Source organism: Ranitomeya imitator, chromosome 3 (assembly GCF_032444005.1).
Source record: "Ranitomeya imitator isolate aRanImi1 chromosome 3, aRanImi1.pri, whole genome shotgun sequence".
Classification (NCBI taxonomy): Eukaryota; Metazoa; Chordata; class Amphibia; order Anura; family Dendrobatidae; genus Ranitomeya; species Ranitomeya imitator.
The window spans coordinates 534309826-534324969 of record NC_091284.1 but is presented as its reverse complement, the minus strand read 5'-3'; the positions used below and the strand labels follow the sequence as shown (position 1 = coordinate 534324969).

The following is a 15144-nucleotide window of genomic DNA, read 5'->3' as shown; positions in this document are numbered from 1 at the left end:
ATTTAACTTTTTTTCACAAAAAATTTAATTCAGCTCCAATTTGTTTTATTTTACCAAGGGTAACAGGAGAAAATGGACCCCAAACATTGTTGTACAATTTGTCCTGAGTATGCCAATACCCCACATGTGGGGGTAAACCACTGTTTGGGCGCATGGCAGAGCTCGGAAGCGAAGGAGTGCCATTTGACTTTTCAATGCAAAATTGACTGGAATTGAGATGGGACGCCATGTTTCGTTTGGAGAGCCCCTGATGTGGCTAAACATTGAAACCCCCCACAAGTGACACCATTTTGGAAAGTAGACCCCCTAAGGAACTTATCTAGAGGTGTGGTGAGCACTTTGACCCACCAAGTGCTTCACAGAAGTTTATAATGTAGAACCGTAAAAATAAAAAATCATATTTTTTCACAAAAATTATCTTTTTGCCCCCAATTTTTTATTTTCCCAAGGGTAAGAGAAGAAATTGGACCCCAAAAGTTGTTGTACAATTTGTCCTGAGTACGCTGATACCCCATATGTGGGGGTAAACCACTGTTTGGGTGGATGGGAGAGCTCGGAAGGGAAGGAGCGCCGTTTGACTTTTCAAAGCAAAATTGACAGGAATTGAGATGGGACGCCATGTTGCGTTTGAAGAGCCACTGATGTGCCTAAACATTGAAACCCCCCACAAATGACACCATTTTGGAAAGTAGACCCCCTAAGGAACTTATCTAGAGGTGTGGTGAGCACTTTGACCCACCAAGTGCTTCACAGAAGTTTATAATGCAGAGCCGTAAAAATAAAACAAAATTTTTTTCCCACAAAAATTATTTTTTTAGCCCCCAGTTTTGTATTTTCCTGAGGGTAACAGGAGAAATTGGACCTCAAAATTTGTTGCCCAATTTGTCCTGAGTGCGATGATACACCATATGTGGGGGGAACCACTGTTTGGGCACATGGGAGGGCTCAGAAGGGAAGGAGTGCCATTTGAATGCAGACTTAGATGGAATGGTCTGCAGGTGTCACATTGCGTTTGCAGAGCCCCTAATGTACCTAAACAGTAGAAACCCCCCACAAGTGACACCATTTTGGAAAGTAGACCCCCTTAGGAACTTATCTAGATGTGTGCTGAGCGCTTTGACCCACCAAGGGCTTCACAGAAGTTTATAATGGAGAGCCGTAAAAATAAAACAAAAATTTTTTCCCACAAAAATTATTTTTTAGCCCCCAGTTTTGTATTTTCCCGAGGGTAACAGGAGAAATTCGACCCCACAATTTGTTGTCCAATTTGTCCTGAGTGCGCTGATACCCCATATGTGGGGGGGAACCACTGTTTGGGCGCATGGGAGGGCTCGGAAGGGAAGGAGCTCCATTTGGAATGAGGACTTAGATGGAATGGTCTGCAGGTGTCACATTGCATTTGCAGAGCCCCTTATGTACCTAAACAGTAGAAACCTCCCACAAGTGACACCATTTTGGAAACTAGACCCCCTAAGGAACTCATCTATATGTGTTGTGATAGCTTTAAACCCCCAAGTGTTTCACTACAGTTTGTAACGCAGAGCCGTGAAAATTTAAAAAAAAAATCTTTCCCCCCAAAATTATTTTTTAGCCCCCAGTTTTGTATTTTCCCGAGGGTAAGAGGAGAAATTCGACCCCAAAAGTTGTTGTCCAATTTGTCCTGAGTACGCTGATACCCCGTATGTTGGGGGAAACCACCGTTTGAGCGCATGGCAGAGCTCGGAAGGGAAGGAGCGCCATTTGGAATGCAGACTTAGATGGAATGGTCTGCAGACGTCACATTGCGTTTGCAGAACCCCTAATGTACCTAAACAGTAGAAACCCCCCACAAGTGACCCCATATTGGAAACTAGACCCCCCAGGGAACTAATCTAGATGTGTTGTGAGAACTTTGAACCCCCAAGTGTTTCTCTACAGTTTATAACGCAGAGCCGTGAAAATAAAAAATCTTTTTTTTTCCCACAAAAAATATGTTTTAGCCCCGAGTTTTGTATTTTCCCAAGGGTAGCAGGAGAAATTGGACCCCAAAAGTTGTTGTCCTATTTGTCCTGAGTACGCTGATACCCCATATGTTGGGGTAAACCCCTGTTTGGGCACACGGGAGAGCTCGGAAGGGAAGAAGCACTGTTTTACTTTTTCAACGCAGAATTGGCTGGAATTGAGATCGGACGCCATGTCGCGTTTGGAGAGCCCCTGATGTGCCTAAACAGTGGAAACCCCCCAATTATAACTGAAACCCTAATCCAAACACATCCCTAACCCTAATCCCAACAGTAACCCTAACCACACCTCTAACCCTGACACACCCCTAACCCTAATCCCAACCCTATTCCCAACCGTAAATGTAATCTAAACCCTAACTGTAACTTTAGCCCCAACCCAAACTGTAGCCCTAGCCCTAACCCTAGCCCTAACCCTAGCCCTAACCCTAGCCCTAGCCCTAACCCTAGCCCTAACCCTAGCCCTAACTCTAACCCTAGCCCTAATGGGAAAATGGAAATAAATACATTTTTTTAATTTTTCCCTAACTAAGGGGGTGATGAAGGGGGGTTTGATTTACTTTTATAGCGGGTTTTTTAGCGGATTTTTATGATTGGCAGCCGTCACACACTGAAAGACGCTTTTTATTGCAAAAAATATTTTTTGCGTTACCACATTTTGATAGCTATAATTTTTCTATATTTTGGTCCACAGAGTCATGTGAGGTCTTGTTTTTTGCGGGACGAGTTGATGTTTTTATTGGTAACATTTTCGGGCACGTGACATTTTTTGATCGCTTTTTATTCCGATTTTTGTGAGGCAGAATGACCAAAAACCAGCTATTCATGAATTTCTTTTGGGGGAGGCGTTTATACCGTTCCGCGTTTGGTAAAATTGATAAAGCAGTTTTATTCTTCGGGTCAGTACGATTACAGCGACACCTCATTTATGTCATTTTTTTATGTTTTGGCGCTTTTATACGATAAAAACTATTTTATAGAAAAAATAATTATTTTTGCATCGCATTACTCTCAGGACTATAACTTTGTTATTTTTTTGCTGATGATGCTGTATGGCGGCTCGTTTTTTGCGGGACAAGATGACGTTTTCAGCGGTACCATGGTTAGTTATATCTGTCTTTTTGATCGCGTGTTATTCCACTTTTTGTTCGGCGGTATGATAATAAAGCGTTGTTTTTTGCCTCGTTTTTTTTCTTTTTTTCTTACGGTGTTTACTGAAGGGGTTAACTAGTGGGCCAGTTTTATAGGTCGGGCCGTTACGGACGCGGCGATACTAAATATGTGTACTTTTATTGTTTGTTTTTTTATTTAGATAAAGAAATGTATTTATGGGAATAATATATTTTTTTTTTTTCATTATTTTGGAATATTTTTTTTTATTTTTTTTTACACATTTGAAATTTTTTTTTTTTACTTTTTTACTTTGTCCCAGGGGGGGACATCACAGATCAGTGATCTGACAGTTTGCACAGCACTCTGTCAGATCACTGATCTGACATGCAGCGCTGCAGCCTTCACAGTGCCTGCTCTGAGCATGCTCTGTGAAGCCACCTCCCTCCCTGCACGACCCGGATCCACGGCCATCTTGGATCCGGGGCTGGAGGGAGCAGGGAGGGAGGTGAGACCCTCGCAGCAACGCGATCACATCGCGTTGCTGCGGGGGGCTCAGGGAAGCCCGCAGGGAGCCCCCTCCCAGCGGGAAGCTTCCCTGTACCGCCGGCACATCGCGATCATCTTTGATCGCGGTGTGCCGGGGGTTAATGTGCCGGGGGCGGTCCGTGACCGCTCCTGGCACATAGTGCCGGATGTCAGCTGCGATAAACAGCTGACACCCGGCCGCGATCGGCGGCGCTCCCCCCGTGAGCGCTGCCGATCGCATATGACGTACTATTGCGTCCTTGGGAAGTAAAGCCCACCCCACATGGACGCAATAGTACGTCTAATGGCAGAAAGGGGTTAAGTATTCGAAAAATGCATGCTTTAATTTCCCACCAATGCACGATCCTCTATTTGTGAAGCCTAGCCTCTACCATACAAAGTTAATAGTTCATTGTCACAAGACAAACATTTGGAACTTACTACAGGTGGAGTACCTGATGAACTGTTATTTTCTCACTGGTGGACTAATACCAAGTAGTACAGTTGCTTGCTAAAGTATTAATCCCCTTGGTATTTTTCGTGTTTTTCTACCTCACAGCCTGGAATTTCCCTGTTTGTTAGTTTGTTTTTTTGTTTTTTTTAAGGTTTGCGTTAGTTCATGTAAAAACTTGCCTACAACTGTGAGCATTTGGTTTTCTTTTTATTGTGAAGCAAACAACAAATAGGACAAAATAACTGTAAACTTCAGTGTGCATATCTATTCAGTGTGCATATCTATTCACCCCCCTAAAGTCTCTACTTGGAAGAGCCTCCATTTTTGACAGTTGCTACAAGTCGCTTCGGATAAGTCTCTTATCAGCTGTCCACAATTTGCCACTGGTATTTTTGCCCCTTCCTCAAGGCAAAACTGCTCCAGCTCCTGTTTCCTGTCCCTGACGGGGGTACCTCATGCAGGCATACATGATTCAGAACGGTAGATAGAGTAGGCCTTTCCCTGTCCTGGCCGGCCGACTCCGGTAGCGATACCTGCTCTGCCTCGGCTGGTGCAGTGTCCATAAAGGCCAACTGTATGGAGTGCACAGCTTATTGTGGTCGTATAGACAGATACTCCAATCACTGAGACTGGAGCTGAGACTTTTGGTGGGCGGCCCTCTCTTGGCGGGTTTGTAGTGGCATTATGTTCTTTTCATTTGATAATGCATTTTATGGTGCTCCATGAGATCATCAGAGATTGGGATATTTTTTATAACCCAACCCTGACTTGTACAGCAGTGTTCAAACTAATAGCATTGTGTTCAAAAACATGACTTAATCACAAAATCTTTATACTAGTTTTTATTTACATGCATTGGGAACATTGCGCACTGTTTTCTATTTCAAAACATGAAGATAAATGTATATAATTTTAACTACTTTACAGAAAATAACTAAAAATGAACATTGGGCTGTTGTAAAAAAAAAATAGCAGTGTCTGCATTTGTCTTTACAAATTCATAATATGTGCTTTTTTGTACATTTAGCATTCCTGTGAATCACTAACCTAATATTTAGTTGTATACCCAATTTTTTAGAACTGCTTCACATCTATGTTGCATAGAGTCAACCAAGTTCTGGCACCTATCATCTGTTAAGCCAGCCCAGGATGCTTGGACTACATCCCACAATTTTTTGGCATTTGTTGGCTTTGCCTCAGAAACAGCATTTTTTATGTCACCTCACAATTGTTTTATCGGATTAACATCTGGGGATTGAGCTGGCCACTCCATAACCTCAATTTTGTTGGACTGTAACCAAGATTTTGCTCGTTTACTGGTGTGTTTAGGGTCGTTGTCTTGCTGAACGGGCATATACCATTTCAAGGGCATATCCCCTTCAGCGTAAGGCAACATGACCTCTTCAAGTATTTTAATATATGCAACCTGGTCCATGATCCCCGGTATGCGGTAAATAGATCTGGCACCATAGTGAGAGAAACATGCCCATATCATGAAGCTTGCACCACCATGCTTCACGGTCTTCAGAGTGTACTGTGGCTTGAATGCAGAGTTTGGGGGGTGTCTGTTGAACTGTCTGCGGTCTTTGTACCCAAAAAGAACAATTTTACTTTCACTAGTCCACAAAATGTTTCTCCATTTCTCTTTGGGCCAGTTGATGTGTTCTTTGGCAAATTGTATCAGCTTTAGTACATGTGGGGTTTTTTAACAGTAGGACTTGTGGGGACTTCTCGCTAAGAGATTAGCTTCACACAGGCATCTTCTAACTGTCAAAGTACTCACAGGTAATTTGAGACTGTCTTTGATCATCATGGAGCTGATCATTGGCTGAGCCTTCTCCATTTTGGCTATTCTTCCATACATTGAAATGGTAGTCTTCAGTTTTCTTCCACGTCTCTCTGATTTAGCTTTCCATTTTAAAGCATTGGAGATAATTTTAGCTAAACAGCCTATCATTGTCTGCACTTCTTTATAAGTTTTACCCTCTCCAGTATGCTGTTCTTCTGAACAATGTCTCGAATGACCCATATTTTTCAGGCTCAGACTTCACCTAAAACGGAGGTTTTAATCTGGCTAGTCATATTGCACTGCTATTATTTTGAACACTATTGTACTTCTCAACAACTTTGTTCCTGACTTGTTTGGAGATCTCTGTGGTCTTCATGGTGTTTGGTTAGTGATGCCTCTTGCTTAATGGTGTTGAAGCCTCTCTGGCCTTTCAGAAAGTTGTGTGTGTGTATACTTACAGACTATGTGACCCTTAGATTACACACAGGTGGACCTCCTTTTACTAAGCATGTGACTTATGAAGGTAGTTGCTTGCACCAGAAATTTTTAGGGGCTTCATAGCAAAAGGGCTGAATATATATGCACATGGAAATTTTGAGTTATTTGATCCCATAAATTTAATTTATGCCTAAATGTTTACCACTTCACCGCCTTAGACTATTTACACTGTGTTATCAAAAAAGTCCAATTGAATAACATATGGTACTTCCCAACTATATATGCATAAACCACTAGATGGCAGCAATTCCCTGACATCTGAAAAGAAGCCGACCAAAAAAGATGATGATAAAATAAATATTTATTACAGAAAAAAATAATACAAACAATACAAACAATACACAAACAAAAAAGAGAAAGCTACAACAAATCATCCTGGAAATACCCCATGGGAAGGCGGGGAGGATCACAACCAGCAGATACCAAATATACCAAATACAACAGACCACCTCAATAGCTATATAAACTACAGGTGCCGAAAGCATCCATATAATATCCAGTGCTCTAGCCAAAAGGCAGTCCTATCCACATTCCAGATCCCAGCCTAATAAAACCTGTATACAGAATACATATAAATAACCAGCAAGGCAAGGAAAAAGGCTATAAATAATTACCGATGGTATGCTAGATGAGAAGCGTCCTCCCACGTCACTGTCCCAGCGCCCCGACGCGCGTTTCGCCCTGGCTTCTTCCGGGGGCGTCACACTGTGTGCAGAATTATTAGGCAAGTTGTATTTTAGTGGATTATTTTTATTATTGATCAACAACTATGTTCTCAATCAACCCAAAAGACTCATAAATATCAAAGCTTAATATTTAATTGGAGTGTTTTTTTTAGATTTGGCTATCTTAGGAGGATATCTGTTTGTGCAGGTAACTATTACTGTGCAGAATTATTATTTCTGACATGCAAAAGCAACCCCCCCAAAAAAAATTAGTGACCAATATAGCCACCTTTGTTTATGATGACACTCAACAGCCTTCCATCCATAGATTCTGTCAGTTGCTTGATCTGTTTACGACCAACATCACGTGCAGCAGCCACCACAGCCTCCCAGACACTGTTCCGAGAGGTGGACTGTTTTCGCTCCCTGTAGATCTCACATTTTATGAGGGGCCACAGGGCCTCTATGGTGTTCAGATCAGGTGAACAAGGAGGCCATGTCATTATTTTTTCTTCTTTGAGAGCTTTACTGGCCAGCCACACTGTGGAGTAGTTGGTGGCATGTGATGGAGCATTGTCCTGCATGAAAATCATGTTTTTCTTGAACGATTCCGAATTCTTCCTGTACCACTGCTTGAAGAAGTTGTCTTCCAGAAACTGGCAGTAGGTCTGGGAGTTGAGCTTCACTCCATCCTCAACCCAAAAAGGTCCCACAAGTTCATCTTTGATGATACCAGCCCATACCAGTACCCCACCTCCACCTTGCTGGCGTCTGAGTCGGAGTGGAGCTCTCTGCCCTTTACTGATCCAGCCTCTGGCCCATCCATCTGGCCCATCAAGAGTCACTCTCATTTCATCAGTCCATAAAACCTTTGAAAAGTCAGTCTTAAGATATTTCTTGGCCCAGTCTTGATGTTTTATCTTATGTTTCTTATTCAAAGGTGGTCGTTTTTCAGCCTTCCTTACCTTGGCCATGTCCCTGAGTATCGCACACCTTGTGCTTTTTGTTACTCCAGTAACGTTACAGCTCTGAAATATGGCAAAACTGGTGGCAAATGGCATCTTGGCAGCTTCACGCTTGATTTTCCTCGATTCATGGGCAGTTGTTTTGCGCCTTTTTTGCCCAACATGCTTCTTGCGACCCTGTTGGCTATCTGCCATGAAACACTTGATTGTTCGGTGATCACGCTTCAAAGATTGGCAATTTCAAGACTGTTGCATCCCTCTGCAAGACATCTCACAATTTTGGACTTTTCAGAGCCCGTCAAATCTCTCTTCTGACCCATTTTGCCAAAGGAAAGGAAGTTGCCTAATTAAGGACACCTTATATAGGGGTTTGATGTCATTAGACAACACCCCTCCTCATTACAGAGATGCACATCACCTGATTTACTTAATTGGTAGTTGGCTCTCAAGGACAACATGTATAAAAAGAATCATGTGATCAAAATACACCTTGCCTAATAATTCTGCACACAGTGTATTGCGGATGCATCACTCTAAAATCGGATTACAAAAATATTTAAAGAGGTTGTAATGTAACAAAATAGGCAAAAATCTAAGGGGCTAAATACTTTTGCAAGCCACTGTATATCATTCTATTATTGCTGAAATTAAATAATTACTTCATGCAATGACAATCACTGAACTTGTGGATTTATATAGCTCAACATTATCCAGAGCTGGGCACTAGAAATAAGCAGATCAATTTGTATTGCTCCCGCTCCAGCATCCAGGTACCTGGTGGCTTGACGGTAGTCCAGCGAATCGATTACATTCCAGCATACCTGGTGTTGCATTTGATTAGCCAGGGATGGCGTTATGTCATGTGTGCGTCACGTTGTACAGATGACATTGCCCCGACCCTGACAAATCAAATGCTATGCCAGGGACATCGGAAGGTAAAACATTTGCAGGACTACCCTCTAGCTGCCAGGTACCACATATGCTGGTTTGGAGTCTCGCAAATCAATCAGCTCTTCTATACTTGGACACAAGATTTTTAAGATTGGAATTAGACCCCTCTTTTCAGTACAGTCATTTATGGCCCAGAGTAAGAATAACCTTCCAATATTACTAATTAATGCCAATGTACCATACCATAAATGCCATTCTCTGCTTTTTATTTCTCTACAGGAGTACAAGCCTCATATGTTTTGGCGCAACATGGTTGATGCTTTTTATCAAAGTCTTATTTGTTTCTTCATTCCATATCTTGTAAGTGACCTACTAATTCACCATAAACATGCACATGGCTCAAAAGTGTAAATTTGCATATTATTGTTGTTTTTTTTTTTTTTATGCAGACCTTTTATGATTCTGATATTGATTTGTTTACATGGGGTACTCCAATAGTCACATGTGCGCTTTTCACCATCATGCTGCACTTGGGTATTGAGACCAAAACTTGGGTAAGATACCACTTTTTTGTGTGTGTTATGGTATTCAGTTCACATTTTGTGTATACAGTTATTCATTTATTGATATTTTTCACATACATTATACATTTATGAATTGACTTACTTTGTTTTCAGACGTGGATCAATGTGTCCTCCATTGCCTTCAGTATTCTACTATTTTTTACTGTGGCTTTGATTTACAATTCAACCTGTCCATCCTGCAATCCTCCTTCAAATCCATATTGGACTATGCAGAAACTCCTCGCCAATCCTTTGTTTTATTTTATTTGCATCTTGTCACCCATCGCTGCTTTGTTACCGAGGTATTTTAAGTTCTGTTTTGTTCATTTTCCCCTTTTTGTGTCACTCTGACTTTCACGTTCACTAACTCTGTGTCATGTACACTTTTCTTTTGCTCCAGCACTGTACATCTAATTAAAATTTTGCAAATGGTCTTAATAGAAAAAATATATAGTTTTACCATTTGGTATTCATAGTTACTAATCAGTTGTAACAATCTGCATGGTTACAGACTAGAAATTATAAACTGTATAGTCTGATACTCTGGTTTCCATTGGGTTCCATGAGGTCCTTTTTTCTAACATACAGTTAGACAGTTAGCAGACGTGGAGGACAGGTGGAAGAGCGCAAGACTGGAGATTAAGACTACACAAGGTCCTTTTCTAGTTAATTATCTTGGAGTTTTGTATCACATTTGTAGGATTTTTTGTAATTAAGATTTGCAAAGATAAAAGGGCTGTCCACGACTTTGCTAGCTCATTTTCAATCCTTATGTTTCCTTTATTTAAATAATAACCTCTATATTTCCCCCCAATGCCAGCGCAATTCCAGGGGTATCTGCATTGACTGTCACTGGGATCGTGTGTCATAATGTGGCCAATCAACTTTTCCGTTACTTTTCTCTTTTATGGAGGGATCACATATATACATGATGGCAGCAGCTCTCACTTCTTCCAGATCTGTGTGATTTATCTGAAAGCAGGGAGAGTGAAGCAGCCACTGATTGGCCGGATTGTAATTCACGAGATCCCTGGGATAGCCAGCGCCGGAACCGGAGGTGAGTGGAAGTGTTAGAAAATAATAACGGGAAGCATAGAGATTGATAAGGGGTTGTCTGAGTACTGGACAACCCCTTCAACCTCTGGGGAACCTATTTTCACTAACTTCAAATTAGCCATATCTAATCTAATGCTCCGTCAGGAACCTATTTAAGGACTCCATCGTCACAGGAAGAAGCGTTAGGTGTTTGCCTTTTCTGAGTTTACTTTATAAAGGGTAGTTATTCGTGATGAGCAAACGTGCTTGAATAACATGTCATCCAAGCATGCTTGTGTGTTAAGTGTCTTTGGCTTGCTCAAATAATATGAAGAAATATGTCGAACATATTTTTCAAGCATGCTGAAGAGCATGCTTGGATAACACTTTTTCGCTCATCACTAGTAGTTATTACGATCTTTATTTAGGAGCGCACTACCCAGGCTACTGATAGAGAGAGAGAAGCAGTGATAGGAGGGGAATGGGGCAGGAAGAAATAACAAATTTCAAACTTACCTAATTCCTCATTGTCTACCTATCTCTAAACATGAGAAGAACCCTTTAAATGATATGCTGAATATTTAACAAATTTTTCTCTTGTGTTTATTTTGTATTTATTTTATCATTTGAATATCTTTTAGGTTTTTATATAAATCTATCCAAGGCACAATGTTTCCAACACAGGTTCAAGTTGGACGCCAGTTGTTGAAAGCACATCCAGAATGCCTGTCCTATGTCAGTCAAAAGACTTCTATCACAACAGCTGCTCCAGATAGACAACTCAATACTACATTGTCAACTGTAAGTGACCTCCATTCATTTTGGAACCAAAAAGAAGCCAATGTGGATCAAGAGAGAGAGACTCCGTTATTATATCTTCCTAAGCAAGATACAATCCCTTCCCTTCCTCTAAAGGATAAAGACCAATCTCTTTTCCAGCCATACACTGTTGACTCTTCTGTGGCATCAGAAGCTATGTATATGGATGAAATAATTCAGTGGAATTCAAAGATGGACCAGTCGGACATTGGTTTAATGAGTTGGATAACATCTACTCCTTTATTGCAAGACTCTAGTAGAGCAACGCAAATATTACCTGTTCAGACTGTATCAAAAGATTCCTCTTCTGTTTTGCCATCTGATTTATGTATTTCTGAAGATTTGAAAGTTAGCCTAAGATGCGATACCAGCATTTTTCCAGAGAGAATAATAAGGAGCCCAGGGAATGGGGAAGTGCAAGAAACAACATTTTTATAAATGAATGTGTGTATGTTTGTGTATATATATATATTTGAAACACTATTTATATTTTCTACTTTGCACAGTATTTTTTAGGTAATTTACTTTGTTTCTGAATCGGAAGCAGATGATCAGCGGTACAGAACTATTTTCTGGTTTATGTAAATAACCTGTTCTGAAATTATACTAGAGATTTATGGGGGAAAAAATGCTGTATATTTTTTTTTTAACTGGCTTTACCAAACTTCTGAAACATACAAAAGAGAGATTTATTTGTAGAGTTCAAGTTTATATTTTATTTGACAAATTGTGCAATTACTTCCCATGGTGCCTGACATCTGGAAGACTACCTGTCATTTACACTGATTTTTGATTTGTTGAATGAATACATTTAACAAAGTGCCTTATATGAGAAAAGTAAATGATTGAAATGGGGTTTAATATAACATTGATGGGCTGATAGCTGAGAATTTGGTCCAGTGTATAGTGACTATTAAGCTGTATACCTAAGAAAGCTATAGAAGTACATAAAGGTTCACTGTACCTCAAACGTACATTGTTATAGGGAACAGCACATTGTTGGATAGTGGGTGATGTAAACACTACGGGCAACTAATCTGCAGTAATCTACAGCAGTTCTGCATTAGAACTGGACTGACCAGAACTCCATGTTGCTTTTGAGGAGAGAGCTAAATGGATAGGCACTAAACCCTTCTAAAAATAAAAAATAGGCCTGTACTTGTTTTGTATGGAGTAGTAACAAGAATCCTATGCCGGTTTGTTAGTCCTTCACCAAACCTCTGTATGACTCCCATTTATGCAAAACTGTAGAAATTAGACCAGGACAATGGGGTATATTCATATTCTGTCTGTAGCTGGGTGCTCACCTCTGGCATGGCTCCATATATCTGGCACATGGCAGAGCCTGCACAGACGTACCCACATACTATACAGCTCCATACTATACATCCTGTGCACTGCCATAATGGCTCCATGACCATAACCAGCTGAACTTTGACCTTGTTAGTAAGCATCTGGCAAACTGCAGCATAGAGCAGAGTTTCCTAGATCCTTATGGAAGCAACTTTGTGGCTACACAATTTCTAAAACAACCATTTCATTGTTTTTGAAGGAAGTGATAACTGCTTCTTAAATGTCTTATATGTTGGTATATGTTGTCTTAAAATTATAGATCCTGAGGCTGCACTATTGTCACATTTTGATACAATCCAGGAGGAAAAAGAGGCAGATTTCTGTGCTAATATATATTGCAAGGTTTCTTAATTTCAAGTGTACTATTGGTTTATGATATAAAAATGAAAACGACAGTTACTCTTTGAAGGGAGCCGTGTCACATGAAAAAAAAACGCTATTAACCTGCGGATATTGGGTTAATTTGCAAGTTAATCGCGTTCTTAACCTGCCTGGCCCCCACACTTAGAGAGGAAATTAACTTTTTTCGTCCCAGCAGCGTTTGGCATTCAGTCACGTGGGTGGCCCCACTTTTGGTTCAGTCACTGCTCTGTGTATAGACAGCTGCTGCTGTTTCCACACCCCCGGCATTGACTGACAGCCGACCCTAATGCTGACCCTGCTGTCAGTCCATCCCGGGGGCACGATTACAGCTCTGTTCTCTATACGCAGAGCGGAGACTGAATACCAAATGCTGCCGGGAGTGATAAAGTTCTTTTCCTCCCGACAGTTGGGCTCTAAGTACTAGGCAGGTTCAGAACACTATTAACCTGCAGATTGACCCCATATCTGCAGATTAATACTGTTTTTTTCACTTGACAAATTTCCTTTGTTGGGCTTTAGAGCCTCCTGAAGGGAAGGGATTATTGACGATTGATTTTTCCTAATATTGTTTTAGCAAAATCATTTTGCTTTATCGCTACACATGACGAGGAGAAATTAAAAGGTTTAAAAAGTATCCTTGATAAAATGATTAGTACAATTAATGTTTTGTTTACAATGTGATGGTAAAAATGTTACTCGCTGCACATCTTTTTGTAAGGACCAACTGTTAAACTAAAGTGTCGTTTGTTACTGGTCCACAAATTTGACTTGACTATACAGATTGTATCACATCTTCTGGCATTCGTTCCATGACTGCTATTTAACCTGAACTATAATGTGTCAGATCACTTGCTGTAATGTAATAATAGAAACCAGAGTATAGTTATATAAGCCTACATGTGAATAAAGGCATTACAACTTAAATTTATTGTTAGTGTGCTTTAGATATATTTTAATATGATGTTGATAGTACATCTATGCTAACATTATGCATGTCATAAAATACCATAGTAATGCTAACTACTGGAAAGAAAATGTCATATTTTAAATGTATAAACAGATTGTATTGCATATATTTTGGGTAAGCAATTTATAGTTTCATCATTAACACCCCGCAGTTTAATTGTATGATGGGAAATAAATGCCAATGGGATGTAATATGGTCATTGTCATACACACAACCAGTAAATAAAATAGAGGGTTATTTCTATAAAATATATTTGGTGAGCCTATTTCCTTAGCGTGATGTGTCCTTTTAACAATGATCTCATATTTATCAAGTTTTATCAAACTTTTTTACAGAAATATATATTGATATGTCCTTGAGGGGAAATATGTCTCTGTTGGTAGCTTTGGTGCTGTACGCCCGGGAAAGCAGACTCCAGCACGTATAGTGCTGAGAGAGTTAATAGGGGACGTATCAGGGCCGAGTTTTACGAGCAGTCAAGGAGATGGGTGGAACGGATTGCTCACATTTTCCACCCCGGGGGAATAGTATGGCAGATAAAATGGAGACTAGTTTTCTCATTCAGTGTCGAGATGTGTAGATCTCCAGTGTGTTGGTCTGTACTTAAGGCCTTAAGAACTGGACACCAATCTGAGTGAGCGAACCTGCAATACTGTATGGACTATTTTCTTTGCATCTTCACTTTCTGCTGGAAAAGGCTGTTTTTTGTTTTGATTCCTGAGAGGTATATGCAGCCATAATAAACCTGCCTGGACATTTTAATGAAACCGCTTCTGGTGCCTTCCTCAACTGCAACCAAGTGAGTAGAAATCCTACAATTGGTGCTAGAAGCATTAGCACGAATCCCAAAGGACAGTGACTAGCGCAAAGATACTGCTTGTCCTGGGTCAAAGTGACTGCAGTAGCGGAAGTCGACAACATGGAGGAGTTGATAAAGCAACTGGTGTAGGCTAATCTGCAGCAGCAATAGGTTTTGTCAGCAGCAGCTGAAACTCCTAGCCGAGGCGTTCCGTGGCAGAGCATCCGCCCTACCCCCAAATCCAGGTGATGACTCACACATGAGGAAGACTGTAAGGAGAGCTTTACAAAAGATCACTCCGGGTGATGATGTTGAGGCGTTCCTGACAGATTTTGAAAAGGTGAT

The 15144-nt window shown here is 40.6% G+C and overlaps 1 protein-coding gene across 1 annotated transcript in view; it reads left to right on the top strand.

Moving 5' to 3' along the window:
* The window catches only part of ATP10A (ATPase phospholipid transporting 10A (putative)), a 218640-nt gene extending 204402 nt beyond the window's left edge, over positions 1–14238 (top strand). Inside the window, exons 18-21 of the mRNA XM_069757826.1 lie at positions 9180–9260; positions 9350–9454; positions 9578–9765; positions 11140–14238. Of these exons, the coding sequence (XP_069613927.1) occupies positions 9180–9260; positions 9350–9454; positions 9578–9765; positions 11140–11755 (990 nt within the window). The 3' untranslated portion in view covers positions 11756–14238. The remainder of the gene's footprint in view (positions 1–9179; positions 9261–9349; positions 9455–9577; positions 9766–11139) is intronic.
* The last annotated feature ends 906 nt before the right edge of the window (positions 14239–15144 follow it).